This window comes from Halichoerus grypus, chromosome 9 (assembly GCF_964656455.1).
Source record: "Halichoerus grypus chromosome 9, mHalGry1.hap1.1, whole genome shotgun sequence".
NCBI lineage: Eukaryota > Metazoa > Chordata > Mammalia > Carnivora > Phocidae > Halichoerus > Halichoerus grypus.
In genome coordinates, this window is record NC_135720.1 from 108,295,577 (window position 1) to 108,316,350 (window position 20,774).

The following is a 20,774-nucleotide window of genomic DNA, read 5'->3' on the forward strand; positions in this document are numbered from 1 at the left end:
TAAGGCCAAGCTGTGCCGAGGCTGGTGCGAAGCCAGGACAGTCCTTTCCCGAAACGCAAGGGGAAAATGGTAAGGTAGAACCTTCTCATCACAGGAAGGTTACCTCCCACGCCACTCAGGAATCAGACAGGAAAAATAAAAACACGCTCTAGATCTAAGAGGGAATTCAGTACAGGGGTTGGGCCACACAGGGGATGGAATCGCTGGGGCTTCAACCAGGGGGCAGGGAGGCATCACAGAGATGAGCGACAGCAGGAAGCCGTAGCCCCCTCCCACCTCCCCCTGGGTGGGGAGCACAGGAGATGACGTGACCAGAGCCAAAGATCCAAATCCATCTTGCAGGAACCAGAACCCCAGCAGCTGGGATCACAGAGGGGGGCCCAGAACCTGATGGGAAGCCACCACATGAAGCAGAAAAAGAGGAAGAAATGGCTGGCTTCTCCCCCACCTCGGGCCCTCCAGCCTTCTTCCAGGGCCCTCAGCGGCCAACTCTTCCCGGAGGCCCGAGGCCAGGGAGCCTGGGAACAGGCAAAAGAGCCTGGGAAATGTAGTTCCTCGGCACCCAGCGTGGGGACAGGTGAAAGGGAAGACAGACGTGTGAGCAAATAGTAGGGTAACAAGTATGCTCCTGTGATTCCTTCCTAAACCTCTGGCATCAGCTGTAGACATCCGCTGTAGATTTGTCTGATAGTATTAAGCTGAATGAACGAATGCCAAATGAATATTAATAGGGGAAAAAGAAAAACAACTCAGAAGCAGCCACTTACGTTTGTTTTGTTTTTCCTGGGTAAGTGCTTGGGGTTGCAAGCTTTAAATTGTGCTTTAGAGCACGTGAGCTTAATTAAATTTAACATGTTGGAGCAACTGAACTTAAAATAGCAATTCATGGTTTCTGCAGAGATGTCGCCTGTGTATGTGATGGAAAGAAACCTATCAGGATTTCAGGGATGTGTCTTTCACAAGGAGGGCTGTGACCCAATGGTTGTGCCAGATATTGCCCGTTGCCTCCCCAGATCCACTCCTCTGTGCTGCTGTGTGCCCTGGAAGGCTGACCAGTGTGCCACCCGGAACCCCGGCTTTCGGTGGGGTTCAGCCACGGGGAGCAACAGCAGAAGATTGGGAGGAGGGAAGAGAGTGAGGTCAGGGTCTGGTGACCTCCCCTGGTATGCTCAGGGCTAGATTGGGGAACAGCGTGGCTGCTACCAGCCCTGGGTTATGGCATGTTCCCTACGGTCCCCCATCCCCGAATCTACCCCTCTAGAACAAAGTCCTTTGTAAGCAAAGGCTTTAATCACCCCTCTGTGAGTATGCCTTCCGCCCCTATGGGGCCCAGCTGATTCCGAGGTGTTTTCCTAAAGACTGTGGGCAAAGTGCGTGGGTGGAGGGACAAGAAGGTGATGGGCAGCCTGGTTTGGGAGCCCCGCTCGGGAGCTTGGACTGACTCTTGTAGGTCACGGAGGGCCCCTGAGGAATGTTTCATTGGGCGAGGGGCGTGGCCAGAGTTGTTTCAGATGGTGCGCTCTGGGGTTGGTGGTGCTGAGCATGGATGTGAAGGGAGCCCAGGCAGAGGCAGGGAGGCCTATTTGGAGGCTTCTGCGCTCCTCCACACCAAAGATGGCAAGGCCTAAGAAAAAGTGTGAGTGTGGAGATGGAAGGCAGCGAGAAGTCCAGAAGGTGGAACGTGGAACGTGGATAGGAGTGAAGTGGGGCCCCGGGCTCTCCAGATCTAACCTGCAGGATCAGCAGCTGGTTGTGCTGGGGAGCATGAGCGGGTAGACAGGGCCATGCGGGCAGGGATGAGTTTGGTTCTGTCACTAGAGTTTGAATAGAGCCCATTTCACATGACTTTCTCGTGCAGTTTGTCCTTTTGGTTGCCCGGGGTGGGAAGCAGCCTTGCTTATGCCTAGAAGTGTGGGCTCTGAATCCCTGCGGATCCAGATCTGGTCTCAGCTCCCCCACTCCCCCGAGGGAAAGTGACAACTGCTTAGCTTCCTCCTTCCCTAAATGGGAATGATGATAATGACTTCCTCCAGGGGTTGTCAGGGGGGTAAAGTGAGATAATGTGCAAAACTTCCAGGCACAAGATTAGTGCTCACGCTAGTTATTATTGTTTTTGCTAAAGGTGGACTTGATTGTCAAGGCTGTTTGGAGCCCGCTGGCTCTGGCTCGCCCATGAGTACACACACACACACACACACACACACACACACACACACCCAGGAACCCGGAGCTACTTCCCTGCTCTTAATCCTGGGAAGAAGGCCCTTTCCTCTGGCCATGTTTCTGACACGCCAGTTATAGCGGGAAGCTTCTCCCAGCCCGCCGTCTCTCACCCCTGCTGCCAAGGACCAGCCCGCCCTGTTGTACCTGCATCAGCAGCGCGGCCCACTGGGGCTTCATCATATTCTGAGCTGCCCCGACTTGGGAAGCAAAGGGGAGAGAGGCCAGGCAGGGTCCCGCACAGAGTCACCCCGAGGCCTCAGGAAAACAAGACAGTGTCTGAGAGGTGGATGGCACAGCGGTCCCCTGAGGCCAGACTGCCCAGTTCAGATCCCAGCTCTGTCAGTTACTAGCTGGGCGTCCCTGGGCAGCCAGCTTAACCTTTCTGTGCCTCTGGTTCTTATCTGTAAAATGGAGATGATGATTACTATTATGAGTATTCATCCCGTTAAAGATCTCCGAAGAGTGCCTGGCACACAGGAAGCCCTCACTCGACCTTAGCCCCTCTTCTTCTTTATTATTAATTAGCAGTAGCGGCAGTGTCTGCTTTCCAGACGACAGCTAAACATGGATAAAAGTTCTGGGCCCGTGGTCCATCCCCTGTGTCCTAGGATTGTTGCAAAGGTTAAGCGCAACACCGGATGTGAAAACCCCATCACAGAACAGGTGTTCAGTAGGCAAGCTGGCCCATCCCCTCCTCCAATGGATGTGCTCTGACATTGCACACGCCCCAGCGGGGTGCTGGGGGGCAGTGGTCTGGGGTCAAAGCCCAGCTGTGTATCTTTGCTTCTTAGCTCTGCCTCCCCAGCTGCAGAGTAAGGATCATGGGGCCTGGCACACAGGTGACCCTTGGGGTTTGCTCCTACTGTCGTCACTGTTCTGGCTGTGGATTCCTCCTGCCTCTCCAACTTCTCTCGTCAGCTCTGAGGGGGAATGAAGTGGGCTCTGCCCAGTGGGTGGCCCAGCAGGCCAGAGGTCCTGCTGGTGGCGGCATGGGAGCCATGGTGGGCTCCGAGCACTGCTCTAGGGAAGGGGTGGCTGACAGGCCACAGGCTGGGACAAGCTTTTCAGTGAGATGAGGAAACATGCCCCGTGTTTGTCACATGGTAAGGAGCAAACCCAGACTACGGACCTAGAAACCAGTGTTAAAGTCCAGTGGCCCATCTTAGCAGTCCCAGCTGTGTGACTTCAGGCAAATCATTTAACCTCTCTGAATCTTGGCCATTCCTCTTCTGTGCCATGAGAGCACTAGTCCCTACGCTCTCAGGATTGCCACGATGCCCAGGTGAAACAGATAGACCTAAGGGGCTGGCCCACAGGCCCTTGCGGACCCCCCGCACCGCCCCCCCCCACCTCCCCACCTCCCCACCTCCCCACCTCTCTTAGCTGTGGGCTGGGGGTGGGGCCAGGGACCAAAGTTTCCTCCACTGTGGCTTCCCCCTCCGCAGAGCAGGCTGGGAACGGGAGGAGGGAGGCAATGGCCTCTTGCACTGCCCACTGACGGGACGTCAATAAATGCTTGTCAGCTCCAATCCTGCGTGAGGGAGTTCCCGGGTGGAAGTTTGCAGGCTCCAGTACTTCATATTTGAGATCTCAATTAAGCTGCCTGGCTCTGGGTTTGCGGGGTTGAGGGGAGCTAATGGAGCCCTTGAGTAGTAGGGGACTGCAGAACGGAGGGCCCTTTGGGAGGAGGGGCGGTGGGAAAGGCTCAGAGGGACATGGCCCCTCCAGGACGAGGTGACTATCTTTGTAGGAGTGTTTATAGGGTGACACGGCATTGTCTCTGGAGATACCACAAGGCACGATACCTGGACGGGGCCTTAGAGATCAGGGTGTGTGCCCAGGCTTCCTGAGGGTCCCAGCGAGAAAGGCCCTGGACAGTAGATGGGCCCCAGCGTGGGAGACTGCAGCCCCACTAGACTCTCCCCTAAGGTGGAGGGACCAGTCGAGGCCTCCTCGAGCAGAGACTCTCTTTCCCCAGGCCTCTCTGGATGAGGCTGGCCTGCTATGCCCGCGAGGGAGGAATCATCCCTTCTCTCTGGGAAGCAGAATCGCCCTCCAGTCTTCAACATTGCGCTGTCCCCCTCCCCTCCCCGCCTCTAGCTGTCTTCTGCTTAGACCCCTCCAGCCCGGTTTGCAGCAGCAAACATTCTCCCGCCAGGCCTGAGAAAGCCATTTGCAGAGAAGGATGGCGTGGGCTCCGAGGGCAGAGCCTTGACTGTGACTCCCCACAGTGCAGGCCCCTGGCAGGGGCTCAGGCAATGTCCATGAATCTCCAGGACACAGCAGGGGTGGATGGAGTCTGGGGTGTCTGAAGCGGGGGCCCTGGCAGGCCCGGCTCCCACCACCTCCCAGAGTCTGAGGGAGACAGGGCGGGAGTCAGGCTGGGGTCCGTTTGTCTAGACTGGGCTTCCGCAGGCTTTAACCTCTCTGCCTCTCCGTGTCTCTCCCTCTGCCCCTCCTGTCGTCCCTCTCCCATCTCTGCCCGAGGCGCTCCCCTTCTTCTCTGTACCTCCTTCTCCCTACCTGCTCTCCACTCTCCCCCCCTCGTTCCCTTCATCATCACATTCCTGATGTCTGTTTTTGCCTCTTCGGGGCCCTTGGGCACCTGGTCTGCTTGTGCATCTCTCACTGACCCTCCCACCCCTGAATCTCTCTCTCGCTGCCCTTTTCACCCCCACCTGTCCTTCTCCGGCGTCTTACCTGGGCCCCTCTCCTCCCACCTCTGGGACTCCTTCACCACCTCCCACGCCCTGTTCGTGTCCCCTGCCGTCCCTTCGTCCCTTCGCTTCCTCCTCCTCTCTCGCCACCCCTCCTGTCTCCTTGGTTCCTTTTCCCATCTCTTCGCCTGTCCCTCTCTCTCCTGCTCCACCTCATTCCCTCTGTGTCCATGTGTCTGTCTCCCTACTGCCAACCTCTCCTGTCTCTGTCACTCTCTCTCTTTCTGTCCCTGCCGACCCTCACCATCTTCCCCCTCTGCGTCCCCCCACCCCAGGATGATCCCAGCCTCCAACAAGGCCTTCGTGGTCAACAACCTGGTGTCAGGAACCGGCTACGACCTGTGTGTGCTGGCCATGTGGGACGACACGGCCACGACGCTCACGGCCACCAACATCGTGGGCTGCGCCCAGTTCTTCACCAAGGCCGACTATCCCCAGTGCCAGTCAATGCACAGCCAGATCCTGGGCGGCACCATGATCCTGGTCATCGGCGGCATCATCGTGGCCACGCTGCTGGTCTTCATCGTCATCCTCATGGTGCGCTACAAGGTGTGCAACCAGGAGGCCCCGGGCAAGCTGGCGGCCACTGCGGTCAGCAACGTGCACTCGCAGACCAACGGGGCCCCGCCGCCCACTCTGGCCAGTGCGCCCAGCACGGCCCCCGTGCAGGGGCCACCCAAGGTGGTGGTGCGCAGTGAACTTGTGCAGTTCAGTGCCAACCTGGCCCGGGGCAGCGACTCCTCTTCCTCCAGCTCCCTGGGCAGCGGGGAAGCCGCAGGGCTGGGACGGGGCCCCTGGCGGCTCCCACCCCCTGCCCCCCGCCCCAAGCCTAACCTTGACCGCCTGATGGGGGCCTTTGCCTCCCTGGACCTCAAGAGTCAGAGAAAGGAGGAGCTGCTGGACTCCAGGACTCCAGGCGGGAGAGGGTCTGGGACATCGGCCAGGGGCCACCACTCGGACCGAGAGCCACTGCTGGGGCCGCCTGCCGCCCGGGCCAGGAGCCTGCTCCCCTTGCCCCTGGAGGGCAAGGCCAAGCGCAGCCATTCCTTCGACATGGGGGACTTTGCTGCTGCAGCTGCGGCAGCCGGAGGGGTCGCCCCTGGTGGCTACAGCCCCCCTCGGAGGGTCTCGAACATCTGGACAAAGCGCAGCCTCTCTGTCAACGGCATGCTCTTGCCCTTTGAGGAGAGTGACCTGGTGGGGGCCCGGGGAACTTTTGGCAGTTCCGAGTGGGTGATGGAGAGCACGGTGTAGGCCGGGGGGGGCCCTCCTGCCGCTCACCCTTGCAGGGTAGATGAAGGGGAAAGAATCTGTACTGGCAAGTCTTTGTGGAGTTTCCATGGTGATGTTTACATCTAGGGACAGTTTCGTCTCCCTGTCAACGCCCCCCCCAACCCACACCACCTTCCAAGCCTGTCCCCCACCACCCAGCCGGGGTGTGCTCAGGGAAAGCGGACTCGATCGCTAAAATGTCGGACTGAGCCCTGAGTGTTTGGAAAGGCGGACTCCCTCCTTTCTGATCACGAATGTAGCGTGTAAGCAAGCGGCTTTGGATTGCTTATGGTTCCAGCGTTGTTTTTATTTCTTAATTTATGTTTCCCACTTCCCAGACTCCTCCTCTTCATTCACACAGATGATGGAGAATTTACTCTTCATGTGAGAGTGGGTTCCCAGCAGTCCTGGTAGTGGGAGATTATGGTCCGTTGACAAGAGAAGGGAAAGATTCTGGTTCCACACTTGTTTGGAGGGAAGACTGAGGCATCCCCCGTCCAGACTCCTCCTTATTCCCAACTGTCCCCATACTTGGGAGGGATGGGCAGCCACCAGCATACCTGACCCAGCTTCCTCTGCTCAGACATCATGCCCCACACCCATCACAGTAGCCTAAACCAGAAGAGTAACTTCCAGAACTTTTTATGTGTGGGAAAGGCAGAAGGGCTTTATGAGGCACAAGGGCATAAAGGGTGTTAACTTTTGGAGTTGCTGTAGGATTTTTACCTCTTTGGGGGAGGAACCTGGGACCGAAAGTCCGCATAAGCATGTGGCTGGCCAAGAGGGCTTCTCTTGACGAAGCAGAGTGGGGTGGCAAAAGGAGCACTGGACTTGGAGTCCAAAGCTCTCAGTTTGAGTTCCAGAGCCACCACTGAATAACCAGCTGAACACATTGGGCAAGACCCTTTTTCTCTTTGGATCTCAGTCTTTTAATTCTCACACTACTGGATTGTACCCAGTCTTTGACTTCCTTCAAGTTCTAAGGACTAATGAACTCTTCCATGACTCTAGATATTATGGTCTCCAGATCAGCAGTACCAGCAGCACAAGCTGGTAGAGCGTCCCTTTTCTTCCTACTGGACACAGAGGGAGAATTCTAGAGGTTTGGGAGGGGGAAATTGGAATCTTTTTAGAATGGTAGAGTTTTGAAGTTTGAAGAGGTGTTTGCAATCATCTCATCCTTAACCCTCTCTCCCTCCCCCACCTGCCCCAGAGTATAAAGGACTTGCTCAAGGTCGCACAGTGAGTTAGTGACCAAGTCAGGGCAGGTGCCAAGTCATCTCCTGGGATGGTGTTTGGGATTCACTATGCTGTCTTCACCCTGGCTCAGGCATTTCTGTGTCCAAAGTCCATCCCTTGTTTGTTCCTAAGGAAGGTGGCTCAGGGTGGGACATGGGGGATGCCTTTCCTAGATGCCAGCTTTGAGGAGGATCCATCCATGGAAATGACAGAGGGCAATGGGAGGGGTGCACAGGGGTTCCTTTCTACCAGGGGATGAACCCCCACATTCCAGACCATGTCAAGAGGGGGCAGAGGACATGTGGCCAGGGAGAAACTGTTTTAGAAGCATCTGGAGGACTTTCCCCTGCATCTCTCTCTGTCTCTCCTGGTCTCCGTCTCTTCTAGATCTCTCCTCACTGCCAACATACTACCTCTCCCTCGGTCTCCCCAACCCATGCATTGCTCTTCTGAGTCTCTGCCATTGATCTCTAGCTTCTCTCCTGTTCTTTTCCCTCCTTCCACTTGCCAACCACACCACACACAACGTCCAGGTGAGTCCACTTCTGCTGAAGGGTTCTGATGGGCTCAGACCTGGAGCTGAGCTGGCGGCCCCCAACCCCACCCAGAACACACAAGGAGCTGGTAGGGAACTGTCTATGCAGGATTGCCTTCTGGCTCCAGCCCAGGAGCCTCCAAATCCCTCTTCTTTGCCCTTCTCCCTCCCACCCCTCCTGCCTCCTCTCACCTTCCCTCCACTCTCTTGTCTTCATTCTTGTCCTGTTGACCCTCTGCCTTGCCCCATCCCTTTCTGGTCCTGACAGTCATTAGCAGCCCAGGCCGGTCTCTTCCTAAGACGTGTTAATTTTCTAGGCGAGTCCTGGGGCCATAGCACAGGCCTTCCCCAGTCATGGTGGCAACCATGGAATTGGGTGACTTGAACGGAAATCTCTCCCTCCCTCTCTCCCTCCCTCTTGCCCTGCCCGAGTTTCTCTTCTCTCCTTTTCCTCCCTTCACCTTTCTCCTTCAGTCTTTCTAAATGTAGCCATTGAGGAAGTGACCCCAAATACCACCTTTCTTTTTGCCTTTGGGTTAGGACACCCAGAAGGAAATGGTGGACACTGGAAGGGGAGGACCGAACTGTATATTCCGGTCAGTGGCCCCGAGGTCTGTCATGACATGATGTGTACTTGCACTTGTGTTTGTCATGTTTCTGACTTGGAGTTTTGGAAAGCTACATCCGTGTGGTCAGAATATAAATGCCAACTTTTTTTGCTAAAAAAGAAATGTACAGTAAAATGTACAGTTTAAAAAACAGAACCAACCACACTTCTTGGGAGAGAGAAAAAAAGAACATTCTCATATCTGTGAATGTCTGCTGTTCATTTATCTGGAAACTGCGGTTTTCTGAAGGTGGCTTTGAAGTGGCATTTTCTCTTGCACCTGTGTTTGTTACTGCCCAGTGGGAGCCTGCTTCCTGCCAAGTTCATGTATAAGATGGGAGCCTTCTGAAATAAGAGAGAATGGGGTCGTCCTTCTGGAATAAAGGACAGTAGAGGGATCTGGAGTGAAGCTCCAGGCGAAGAAGGAATGGTCCATCCTCAGCTGCCCTGACTGTCCCACCTGGTTATCTCATAGACCTGCCCTGCCTCCTTTTTCCGGTACTGTGGCCACCACCACACTTAGCCACTAGGGGCGCACGGACATCTCCCACCCATCCTGGTTGAGCCTTGGACGACACTTTTTCAAAAGGCTCTTTTACTGGGGGAACTGGGACAATGAACCAAAGCATAAACCCAAGGTATAGAAATGAATAAACTTCTCTGGAAACAGCTTCCAACCCTAGCTACATCTAGTGGCTAGATTAGCACTGTCCAATTGGAATAAAGTGTGACCTACACGGTCATTTTAAATTTTCCAGTAGCTGCATTGAATCAAGTATAAAGAAACAGGTGGAATTAATTTTAATAATATATTTTATCTAATCCAATATAGCCGAAAGATTATTTTAATGTGTAATCACTATAAAATTATTAATAAGACATTTTAGTTTGGGGTTGGTGGGGGGAGATCCCCCCCCCAAAGTTTTGGAAATTGAGTGTGTGCTTTACACTCAGGGCACATCTCAATCCAGACTAGCCACGTTTAAAGTGCTTGAGAGCCACATGTGGCTAGTGCTGGTCATCACATGGGACAGTGCAACTCTAGACGGAGAGTGATTGACTTGCCAGCGCACCTTTTGGAAGGGGAAGGAGCTAACAGTTATTGAGCACCTACAGTTTCCAGGTCCTGTGCTGCTACTTAACAGGCATTTCTCACAGCAGCCTCTCAAAGTAGTTATTATTATGCTGATTTTACAGATGAAGGGCCTGAGGCCCAAGAGAAGTTAAGTAACTTGCCCAAGGTCACACAATATGTCTGGTCACAAAGCCTTAGCTCTTTCCATAATATCACCCCCTATTCTTTCTTCCTCCCTTCAACCCGTTATGGATTGTATTTTAGACTGATGGAAGTACTCAGATTTACAACCTAATCTGGAAGCTCTTGGTTTGGCCTCAAGGTCTGGTAAAATTCTCAGAGTGTTAACTCCAGGTAAGGGTCCCTTGGTTAAGTGGTTTCCTCTGACCTCACACTGGCCTTTTTGGCCCTTCTTAGAGGCCTGTAACACATTCCCTCCCCTGACCGGGGAGGCTTCAGAAGGTCCTGCTCAGACCACCCTTGTGATCAGCCCTTCTCCTGGCCTGGAGACTTCTAGGAGATCCCTTGCTTCCACACCCAGCCTCATCTAGTCCCCTGTGCCCTGAAAGCCTGTGACTTCATCCCCATAAGATAGAAAGCCTCATACCAGCTCACTCCAATGACCAAACCCATCTTCCCACCACTTCCTATTCCTAAACTCTTGTCCCTATCAGGAGAAGCGCTCGCCCACCCAGATCCTCTTTCTTGATTGAAAGAAGCTTCAGTTCTCTGCTCTTTGGCAGAGAAGAGGTAGCTGATACACGCTGAGCCCAACCGAATTATTAAGCTTTCTGACAAATAGTCCAACCCCCTTTCCCCAAATTCTTGATAACAACATTCCTGTTTCCCCTCAGAGGAGATGCTTTTCATTTTGCCATCATAACACTGTTGAAATTCCAAAAGAACTTATGCACATTTTTTTTTGAAAGGGAAAAAATTTTCAGCCGGGTAAAAGGAAGGTCATTGTCTCAGGTTTCCCCCCCTTCCAAGACAAGTAGTAACTTTTCTCCCCAGGTCTCTAGGTACTGATTTTCCCGAAGCACAGCCTGGGTATTTCAGTGTCTTCTATTCTCTGTTCTCTGTGTGTCTGCAATGAGGGTCTCAGGGCTTGAGCCAGCGAGGCGGGGCTTCCTCTGTTCTTAACAGCCACTGTGGCCTCTGCAAACTGCTGCCGGTAAAATCGACACACTTACTCAAAAGACGAGACTTGGCAGACAGCAGTCAAATCCCCACCACGCGGTTTTAAATAGCACACCTCGATTCTCAAACCCAGCTGCTCCCCATGATGCAGTTGGCAGCAGGAAGTTTGTTCTGACAAGGCTTCTCCCGGGTAAATACCTGAGGTTTCTAGCTTTGCAGAATAGAATCGGACCCACCCAGGTTGCTCTCCCAACATCTACACGGAACACTGCTGCCTTCACAGTTTAAAGATACCTATTTATTTTATTTTATTTTATTTTATTTTATTTCATTTCATTTCATTTTATTTCATTTTATTTTTTTGCTTTCAGACTTTAAACTGGAGATCTTAGTTTCTGATCTTTCGTGATCTCATTTAAGGTTTCCCATGTCACAGCCAGCCAGTGTTTACTACAAGGCTCAGGAATCCCCTTCCCCACAGCCTCTAGCAGAAGGAATTGCTATGCTTCCCAAAAGACCGAAGAGGGGAGCTGGCCTTTGCATCTCAAGCTATCCTGTGATGCCCATCATAGCCATGTAATGTCTTCTGACAGACCCAGCCGTCTTGCCCTGTGTCCTCGTTTTGGATGCTTGGCATCTTTCTTCACCGACTTTAAGCAAATGGGCCAAGATTGCAGGCTCTTGCCTGGTTATTTTCCTCTTCTTGGGATCCTTAAGCTTCTGGCTCCTTTAGCCAACAGTCGAATGTGCTCCTGGTGAATGAGAGCCACTATTCTCCCCCAGCATCTTGCGCTGGTGTCTGTGTGGCTGGGGCAAGGAAGACCTCATTATCTAATCCCTTTCTGAGACGTCAGTGCATCCTGCGGGCGCCCGTTTGGTTTCTTAGTGATGAGGGGGTGAAACTGGAATTTCACCCATCTCCATGGGACCCCCAAGTCCCTCTGGCCCACAGCCAATCAGCCCACCGACCAGCCTCCCATGGCCCCAGGTCGCTCCGTCCAGCTGCCCGTCTGGTTAAGTGATGATGAGCATACCTCCTCTTCTTTCGCCACCTCCTCTGTACCATGTGTTCATTGGTGCTCCCTGGCCACCCAGCAGCGACTCGAGCAGGGGTGAGTTCGCTTTCCCTTGACACCCCCTGTGCTGTATTCGAGATGTCTCCTGTTCCCCAAACTGTAGTTACCTCTGTTAGCTGAACTTCCTGATACTGTTCCAACTTTCTCATGAAGAAAAACCTCAGAGCCTCATGCCTCCATCACCGACTTGGCACACCCTGACAAGAGGCAGGTATCTCGTTCACTGTCTGAGAAGGAATGTTATGAAGAAGAAGAGAGTGAAGTCCTCGGTTATACCTAGTAATCCTGAATGTTTTCCTCCTGGTTCCCTGTCACATTCTACCCATTCCTCCAGGGATCTCTTGAGGATATGATTCTGCCTGTCTACCCAGGATGGGCTAGTTGCCTTACTTACACAGACTAATTACAGGGAAAGTTTTATCCCTTCATTAGGTTGACACAAGATTAGCATTTTCCAAGTGGATACTGAACGCAAAATTAAATTGCTAATAATAGCTGACATTGAGATTTTCCTATGTGCCATGCACTGTTCTAAGAGCTTTGTGTAATCTCACTTTATCATCAAAACAACACAATGAAGTAGGTATTATTATTAACATTCCCATTGGGGAAGCTAAGGTAGAGAGGAGTTAAATAACTTGCCGAACATCACATAGTTAGTGAGTGGCAGAGTTGGATAAACATTCAATAAATGGATTTGCACTGAAGTTACCCGCAGAGCTGCAGAGGCGAGTAGAAACACAGTTTGCTGGGTTTCATGTCAAAGGCCTGAATCCTGGTGTGTGAACCTTGAATTTGAGAAGGCCAAGCCCAGTAGAAAAAGTGAGAGAGGTGGAGAAATCAGCGCCGGAGGATTCAACATGCATTTGCTGACCTGCTGTGTGCCCCACACTGTGCCTGGTTTTAAAAAGAAATCAAAATAAAAGTGAAGGACACTGTGCATGCCCTTGAGGGCCTTACATGTTTCCCGGAGGGGCAGGGGCATGAGCTAGTTTCTAGATCTCTGATTTTGCAAAGATGGGTCCGTTTTCATTTATTTCAAGATAATGTATAGCTTTGGGGAAGCTACTATCCCGGAGGAGGTGGATGGGTGGATGGATCGGCCAGGGCCACAAGCCCCAGGTGGCACCTCTGGCTGGAAGAATTTACTAGATTTTAAGCTTCAAAGAAACTCAGCATGGGGAGTGTTGGGCTTTGTGCCAAATAGGAGCCGGGTCAGGACTGAAATCCTGTGCCTGGGCAAGCAGGGGTGGATGGAGGCAACCAACTGTCCCGGGGGGCTTTAAGGCAGGGTGGGTGGGAAGTAGGATGGAGAGAACAAAGGAGGTCTGGAAGAGGGGCAGTTGCAGAGAACTGGGGGCGGGGGGGGGGGGGGGGGGGTGCGGTCCTGAGTAGCCCAAGGCAAGTGCAATCCTTCCTGTGGGTGAGGGGCCCTTCAGGGGGAGGAGAGCTGGATACAGAGCCATTTCTCGGTCCTGGTTTCCTTTCTGATGAAGTATCAGTTGTTAAGTATCGACCTTGGTAAGTACGCCTGGGAAGTACATGTAGTTCTGTAGATTACACATCAGATTGGAAAAGGCAGAGTATAACAGTCATTATTATTAATGATACGCATTGCTGAAAACATTAATATAAATTACAGGGAATTAGTGATAATATTAGGTATCTCAGACTCAGAGAATCTCAGGGCTGCCAGAGCTATTAGGGGCCATCCACTCTAGCCTCCCTCAATGGGTATTAGAATCTTCTGTTCAATATCCATGAAAACTGTTGTTAATCTTATTACAAGCAAGACTGTGCATGATGAATTTCAGAGTTCACCCCAGGCAGGAAGTGGCTCCCCGTACTCCAATCAGATCAAGGCCTGATGGTTATGACTCCGTATTCCTGGTGGGCTCGTGTGGAGCCATCATTCCTGCCTTCACAAGAAATCCAGAGGCCAGACAGAAAGCAGCTCTCAGAGTGCTGTGGCCAGAATCATGGTAGGAAACCAGGTACAGAGCCAGGACCTCGGCTGAGAAAATCTCCAAGGGGGAGGATGCTGTTCCCTTTGCCAAATCAGTGTTGGTCTCCATGACATTGAGAAAAGGAAGGAGGCTGGAAAAGGGCAGAAAGCACATGGCAGCCTCTGCAGCCCCTGATGCTCCTTCATGTTCCGAAATCTACAGTCCCAGTAGCAGCAAGGAGGACCTGGAAAATCCCCTGGGCTCCCTCGCTTATCACTTCCCCAATCCTTGCTCACCCTTTAGTCTCGTTCCAGGTCTGGCATAATAGCCAAAATCTAACAACGGGGCTCTGGAATGACCCAAATGCTTCCACCAAGCCCCCCACTGCTTTCCTCCATTTCTCTGGGTTAACAGACGTTTCCCCTTCTAGGCTGTAAATGCTCATGGGAAGACTCTGCCAGATGCCAGGTAAATCACCCAGTGACAGGCTGGCTTACTTGAGTTCGGAGTGAGCACTTCCCAAGGTGTGGTAGGAGGACCTGGGGCAGTCTATTGAGCAGCCCTCTCCACCTCTCCTTAATATCCTGATCCCTGTTAGCACAAACACCATCCACCTGCTTGAGGTGGGGAGATTCAAAGTGACTCCGTTTAGTCTTTACTTCTGAATCATCACATAAGTCCCCAGCTGGAATGAAGAAGGAATATTAGAGAAATGGCCCACCCCATCTGGCGCTACACAGCTGGGCAGGCCCCTAGGGTAGAGCTGACCCCTCACAGTTGCTTAAGGGAAAAGTGGGGTGCAGCAGAACATATGGCAGGGGATAGGGTGACCCCCACACAAAGAGCCTGGCTTCCATGATGAAGGTAAATGGAGATGAGTGTGGGTCACCCCAGAGGTCTGGGAGGAGGTGGAGTGGGCCTCCACAGTCAGCAAGGAAAGGGGCCCAATTCTTCCTTGATCATCCAAGTTTTTGTGGAGTTCTGACGAGACTCTCTCTTCTGAGGAATCTTGCGAACAGTTTTAGGTTAGTTCAGCCTTGACCAATATTATTAAAGAAGCAGAGGTTGGGACTTTTCTGGGATTTTTTCTCTTGAGCCCTAGGGCCTTCCATCTCCCCTGAGGTATGGAAAACAGGGAATGGGCGTCTGTGTCAGGCATAAGAAAACAAGATACTCTTGCCCGAGCCCCTCTGCCTCTGTTTGGGGTAGAAAACAAGATGGAGCAGGCTGAGGCAAGAGTATCGGATTCCAGGGGTGGTTAACTGGGCTTTCTTCCCTACGCCCAGCCTTGTCTGCAGAGTTAGAGGGGGGTGGGGAGAAAACTAAGTGGGGACGTTTAGTCAAAAGCAGGGCTGGAGAGCTTGTACAGCATCCCCTGTTCCAAGTAAATCCTTTCACATGGATTATCATTCCTTCCATTCCTTACCTAACAACTTGGATTTACATACCAGGGCTTTCTCCATTTTACAGATTTTCCAACCTGAGAATGCAAGTTGTTTGTTTTTTCCAAGTTCTTACAGAGTTTATGGAGCAGAAGAGGGTCTCAAATGAAACCTTCAGACCCCAGAACATGTGTTCCCATCACTCCCACCCCCACCCCCACACACACTCAGCCATTACAGTGATGGCTGCCTGCTACAGCAAAATAGAAATGAGGCCCAGAAGGCAATAAGAGGAAGGAAAAAAATATCCACATGGCGGGAGGACAACCAAGCCTGGGAGAGGTGAAAAGGGATATAGGACCCTGGAGAGTTGCAGCATAGGGCTGAAAAGGGTGACTCTGCCAGGAATTCCCCATGGGCATCAGGCTCTCTCAGCCCTCCAGTGCCAGGCCAGCTGGAACGGGGTCAGAGACCTTGGTCCACTGTTGGCTAAGAAGGGGGGAGGTGAGAGGGATCAGGCAAGCATGAGTAGGGAAGAGGTGAAGGGCAGAATCAGAGGAACAATTGGGAGGACACAGCTGTGCCGGTCCAGGGTATAGGTCTAGCCCATCTGCCATCCATATCCAGAAGAGGGCAAGAGAGCAGAGGCCTGGGATGGGGCTCCATCTGGAGCGTCCTTGTGGGCCTTCTACATAGTGAAGCCAGCAGGCAAGCAGTGTCCACCGAGAAACTGAGGGTGTTTTCAGGATTTGAGTGTTTGTGCTGTATATGTCTTGAGGCTCTTGCTCTTCCCTGTGGGAAGGCAAAGACTCCTGACCCCATATAAGAAGAGAAGCTCATTGGGAAATCATGGCTGTGTCTATACTTGCACATCAAGGTTTAGTAAAGAAGAAAGGGCTGGCTTTTCCATGAATACCTGAAGCTCTAGGGCATGGCCCCACCATCAAATCCACTTGTCTTTTCTAGGTCTCCATGAAGGCATGACTGGACACTACAAGAGTGGAGAATGACTGAGGCTGATGAGCCCCTGGCTTTCCAGATTATTCCAGGGTAAATTTATAGAGGGGAGAGCTGTTGCACAGAAGAGTAGAAGTCTTTCAGAAAGTTTTATGGAATCTGGGTTGGCCATGAAACAGCTACAGAAGGGAAGACTCAGGACTCTCCCCTCTTGGTTGTGAGGCACCATGAATAGTAAAGCTCTTTGCTGAAGAGTCCTTTACACAAAGGACTGTCCAAGCAGGGAAGAGGGAACTCATGTGATTTTCTGAACAGTGCAGTAAGCATCTTGTATACTTCATGTGCTATTCCTCATAATCCTCACAAGGATTATGACACAAAGGTTAGATCATCCATTTTGCCACTGAGAAAACTGAGACACAGAAAGGATGAACAACTTGCTGTAGGTCATATAACTAGTCAGGGGAAGAGCTGGGTAATCAGTCACTTGATAATTGGAGTTGCCCCAAGTTTACCTAAGAACAGTGAAGGACATTAGAGTCTCAGTGAATTACCTGGAAGGAATCCTAACGTGTGAGCGATGAGAGTTAAAAGCAAAAATATAACATTAGAAAGTGGAAGACATGGAGAAATCTATTGAACAAATATTTAATGACTTTTCTGTGCCTGTCTTAGTGCCTATGAGAAATAGAAAACTGCCCTGAAGGTCTTAAACGTCCTGACAAACTGAGGATTAAACAAGACCCAAGTCCCTATTTGCTTTTTCTTGTTTTCTAAAATGTGGGGGTTGGAGAGAGGAGTAAGCCAGTAGGCCCAACAGGGCTAATGCACTGCAGACCCTCTCCTTCAAGGGAGTTGAATCTTTTTCCTGTTTTCAGTATCCTCATCTGTAAAATGGCCAGGGTATTTCTCTACCTCCAAGGATTACCTTGTTTGTAAATCACAGAGCTCTATGTAGTTATGCAAATAACCCATAGCATTTGAGAAGTCACCAATTCATGATGATTAATGACCTGGATCAATGATAACACTGGTATAAATTACAGAACACTAATGATTATTATATGGGTATTAGGTCCAGAGTCTTAGGGCTGGAAAGATCAGAGGTCTCCAAATAAGCCCTCCTCTGCTCATCAATATCCCTGCCAGGTGGTATTCCGATTACAATTGATTCCATACTTTTAATTTATAAGTCCCCCAAGGAAGAGAACACACAAACTCATTCCCTGTGCTCCGATGAGCTCCATACTTGATGATTGTGGCTCCAGCTTTGTACAGATTCTACCATTCCTGCTCCTTAGGAGACACCAGAGTCATTACAGAAAACTTCTAGAATATTCTGTGGTCATCATTGGAGTAGTACACAGAGCAAGGGCCCCAAGGTGGGGAGTCTTAGGGAAGTCTGTTCTCTTGCCAAATCAGCTCTGGTCTCCATGGCACATGGGCAAAACAAGAAAGGAAGAAGGGGGAGGCACTGGGCAACCTCTGAAGCCCAGTGAGTGAATGCTTTGTTTTCTGCAAGGACTTTCACTACCAACTGTGAGACCCAGGAAAGTTGCCCACCACCTGCCAGGTGCACAGCACAGGCCCATTGACAGGATACCTGTACTCTGTGATCAACAACCCCCTCCCACCAGGAATTTGTTCCTTATTAATTCTCCCTTTATCCTTAATCAAGGACTAGGAGAACAAAGTTACAAAAATAGTAACTAATAAAATTCCAGGACCTCAATATGAATCACTATTTACCCCCTTTTACATCCTTCCTAATGACCTGACATTCCAATGGAGAAATTTGTTCCTTTGGTTCTTGCCCTATCACAGTGTAGATGTTCAAAGACAACCCTGCCAGGTGTCTAGCTAACCAACTGGTGTCTGATCCCTCCCTGAGACAGTGACAAGCATTCTTCAAAGAGGGAGGTGGGCAGAGCCAGGGATACCCCTTATAACAGCCCTCCCCTCTTCCCCTCATTGTCCCCTTCTTTGTGGCACAAACAACATGCACTGGTTTTGGATGGAAAGAAAGAAGGACTATCCAGTCTTCTGATTCAGCACACCACTCACAAGTCCCGGCAGTCAAGGACATAAAGCCTTTATTAAATTGGTCTACCCAACCTGAGGTCTGAGGGCCTCAGTCACCTCTGGGTGTCTGGCCAGGCCCCTTGACTCCACAGGCCTCCTTCGTGGAAGGGCAGTTTTGAGGAACAAGATAATGCACAAAAGAGGGAGAATACACCCATGTAAAGAGACAAGTTTCCATGTTGATGGTAAATGGAAGAGCCTTTGGGTCTGAGCTGAGCTCTGGGACAAAGGGGGAAAAGATGAACTGATACAAAAGCCTACAGTGGGGTTCCTGCTCATGCCCAGCCCACTTTACTGAGGAATCCTATGAGCCCTGACCTTTGAAGGAACCGAGACCGGTGAGGGCTAGGTCTTCTCCTGCTGCCTGAGCAAAGCTCAAATCTCCTCCCTGAAGGGACAGTACTGGATATCTCGAGGGGGAGAGGAGTGTGTGGCGCAGGGAACAAAAGCCCCAGGTCCTACTAGCAGATCCTTTTCCAGATAGCTAATACTTCAGTAAAGGCTGCAAAAGGAGGAGCCCGGCATAGTCCCACTGTGATGGGGACTCCTGAAGGGTGGCTTCCTAGTTCCTAGAAGATGACCATGTGCACAAATAGACAGCCTCCATGCTCTTGGTTATGGCTTGACTGATGATCATGGGCAGTGACCAGTCCTGTGAAAGCAAAAGGAAATCAGGAGAAACTTGATACACGGAAAGGCGGCAGTGGGGGCAAAGCCGACACCGTTAAAACCACAAGTTAAAACTACAAGCAATCTGTAGTACACTTGTTTTCAAAAGACATTCACTTCACTCCCATTCTCACCGAGACTCTTGACCTCGGCGGTGTTACCGTCCTGTCATGTTTCAGGTGAGAGGACACGTTCACAGGGGTTAGTGTGTTTCCCATGCCCCCCCCCCCGGCCCTCCCCCGTCCTTGCAGAGGAGATCTCCTGCCCCCAGGTCTGCAGTTCCGTCCAACCCAAGCCCCCTCCCCTCGCGGTGGGAAGGGAGGTGAGAAGGAAAGGAGAAGGAGGAACATCCCGCAAACCCCCTCACCCCAGCGCCTCGGGAGGGGCCCGGGCCGGCTGGGCAGCTCCGCCAGGCTCATCCCGCTCCTTGCGTCCGGCGCTCTCCCACTGCCTGCAGGCGGCGACCCCTCGGGAAGGAGAATGGCATCCTTCCACGAGAGATACAATACACAGGTAAAGGGAGAAAAGAGGGTGGAAATGCGAGGGTGAGCCCGCGGCAAGGGGAGGGGGCTCAGCAGGGGCTTCGAGCGGCCCCCAGCCCCCAGGCCTGCAGCGCGGGGCAGCGTCCAGAGGAGGAGGACAGAGCGGCGGTCCCGGGGACGAAGGCCGCAACTTCTGCAACCAACCTGGGGTAAGCGAGGGGGTGCCCAGTTCCCCACAGCTTGGGCCTCGGGGATTTTCCTGCATCCTTAAAGCAGTTCTGATCTTCCTTGGAGAGGGGGATGCCCCTAAACCGGTTTGTCAGCTACAAAGTCAACTCAGAGCCATCTCGAAGAGACTAAGCAAGGCGCTGCCCGAAATTAACGGCCAATGGCTCGGGCTCCTGCCGTTGGCCACGCCCGTCGCCCCGCCCCCACGCCCCTCTTCCAATCAGAGGCCGAGCTCCTCCCCCGGACCTCCCCGCCGACCGTCGTGCGTCACGTTCGCGGACAGGAGTGGGGGAGGGGCGGCCCCGAATCCGCGGGGTGCGTGGGCTGGAGAGGGACGCTGCTCTCCGGGAAGGTGGTGGCGGGGGGAGGGGGGGACGGAGCCCCAGGACGCCGGAACGGGGGTCCGCCCCGGTCTGGCCTCCGAGGGCAGTGCCCCTTGCTTTATATTTACCAGGCCGTGGAATCGCAGGCTATCTGTTCTCCCAGAGTGAGGACTCTGGGAGAACAGAAAGCACCATCCAGAAGGCACTTGGCCTGACGTCTCACAAGAGTTAGGGGCAGAGCTGCAGTTCAGACCCTCCTAACGTCAATTTCTGGCATTTTCCAACCAACCAAAGACCTCTCACTTGAGAGAAATGCTTGACCAGCCTCATCCAGCTCGTGGGGCCCCATACCCCTAAAGAAAGCTTGGCCGTTGTCCCCGGCTTCCTCTCTCCCCTGCTGCAGGGCCTGGGGAACCGGGTTCTCGCTCAGACCCTTAGCATCAAGGATCCAGCCAATGGGAGAGGGTTGCTGAGCTGATGAGAATGCCCCTGACCAATGAGAAGAGAACAATGCCTTAGAGGCCAGTTGGGAGGAGGCTCACTTGTTAATATTTCCTGGGCACTTATTTTGAAAGACTCCCTCCTGGAAAATTCAGAATGCATCATCATATTTGAGCATCCCATATTCCTTTTTCAAAAATGCACATAACGTAAAGTTCACCATCTTAACCATTTTAAAGTGTACAATTCAATGGCTTTTACTACATTCACGATGTTGTGCAACCATTACAACTATTGGATTCCAGAACATTTTGTCACCCCCCCCAAAAAAAGAAGTCCCATACACGCAAAGTGGTCACTATCCATTCTTTTCTTTAGCC

At 52.1% G+C, this 20,774-nt stretch overlaps 1 protein-coding gene and 1 long non-coding RNA gene across 4 annotated transcripts in view; one reads left to right on the forward strand and one right to left on the reverse strand.

Moving 5' to 3' along the window:
* Positions 1 to 12,824, forward strand: part of LRFN2 (leucine rich repeat and fibronectin type III domain containing 2) — a 176,647-nt gene extending 163,823 nt beyond the window's left edge. For all 3 annotated transcript variants that reach the window (XM_036086873.2, XM_036086871.2, XM_078055368.1), the window contains one exon: positions 5,216 to 12,824. In XM_036086873.2, the coding sequence (XP_035942766.1) occupies positions 5,216 to 6,194 (979 nt within the window). In that variant the 3' untranslated portion in view covers positions 6,195 to 12,824. The remainder of the gene's footprint in view (positions 1 to 5,215) is intronic.
* A 5,412-nt stretch (positions 12,825 to 18,236) lies between these two features.
* LOC118532370 (uncharacterized) lies at positions 18,237 to 19,817 on the reverse strand. The gene is made up of 2 exons (XR_004915676.2): positions 19,607 to 19,817; positions 18,237 to 18,903 (listed from the first exon to the last, which is right to left on the reverse strand). It is a non-coding gene; the product is annotated as an uncharacterized LOC118532370 (long non-coding RNA).
* Between the last annotated feature and the right edge of the window lie 957 nt (positions 19,818 to 20,774).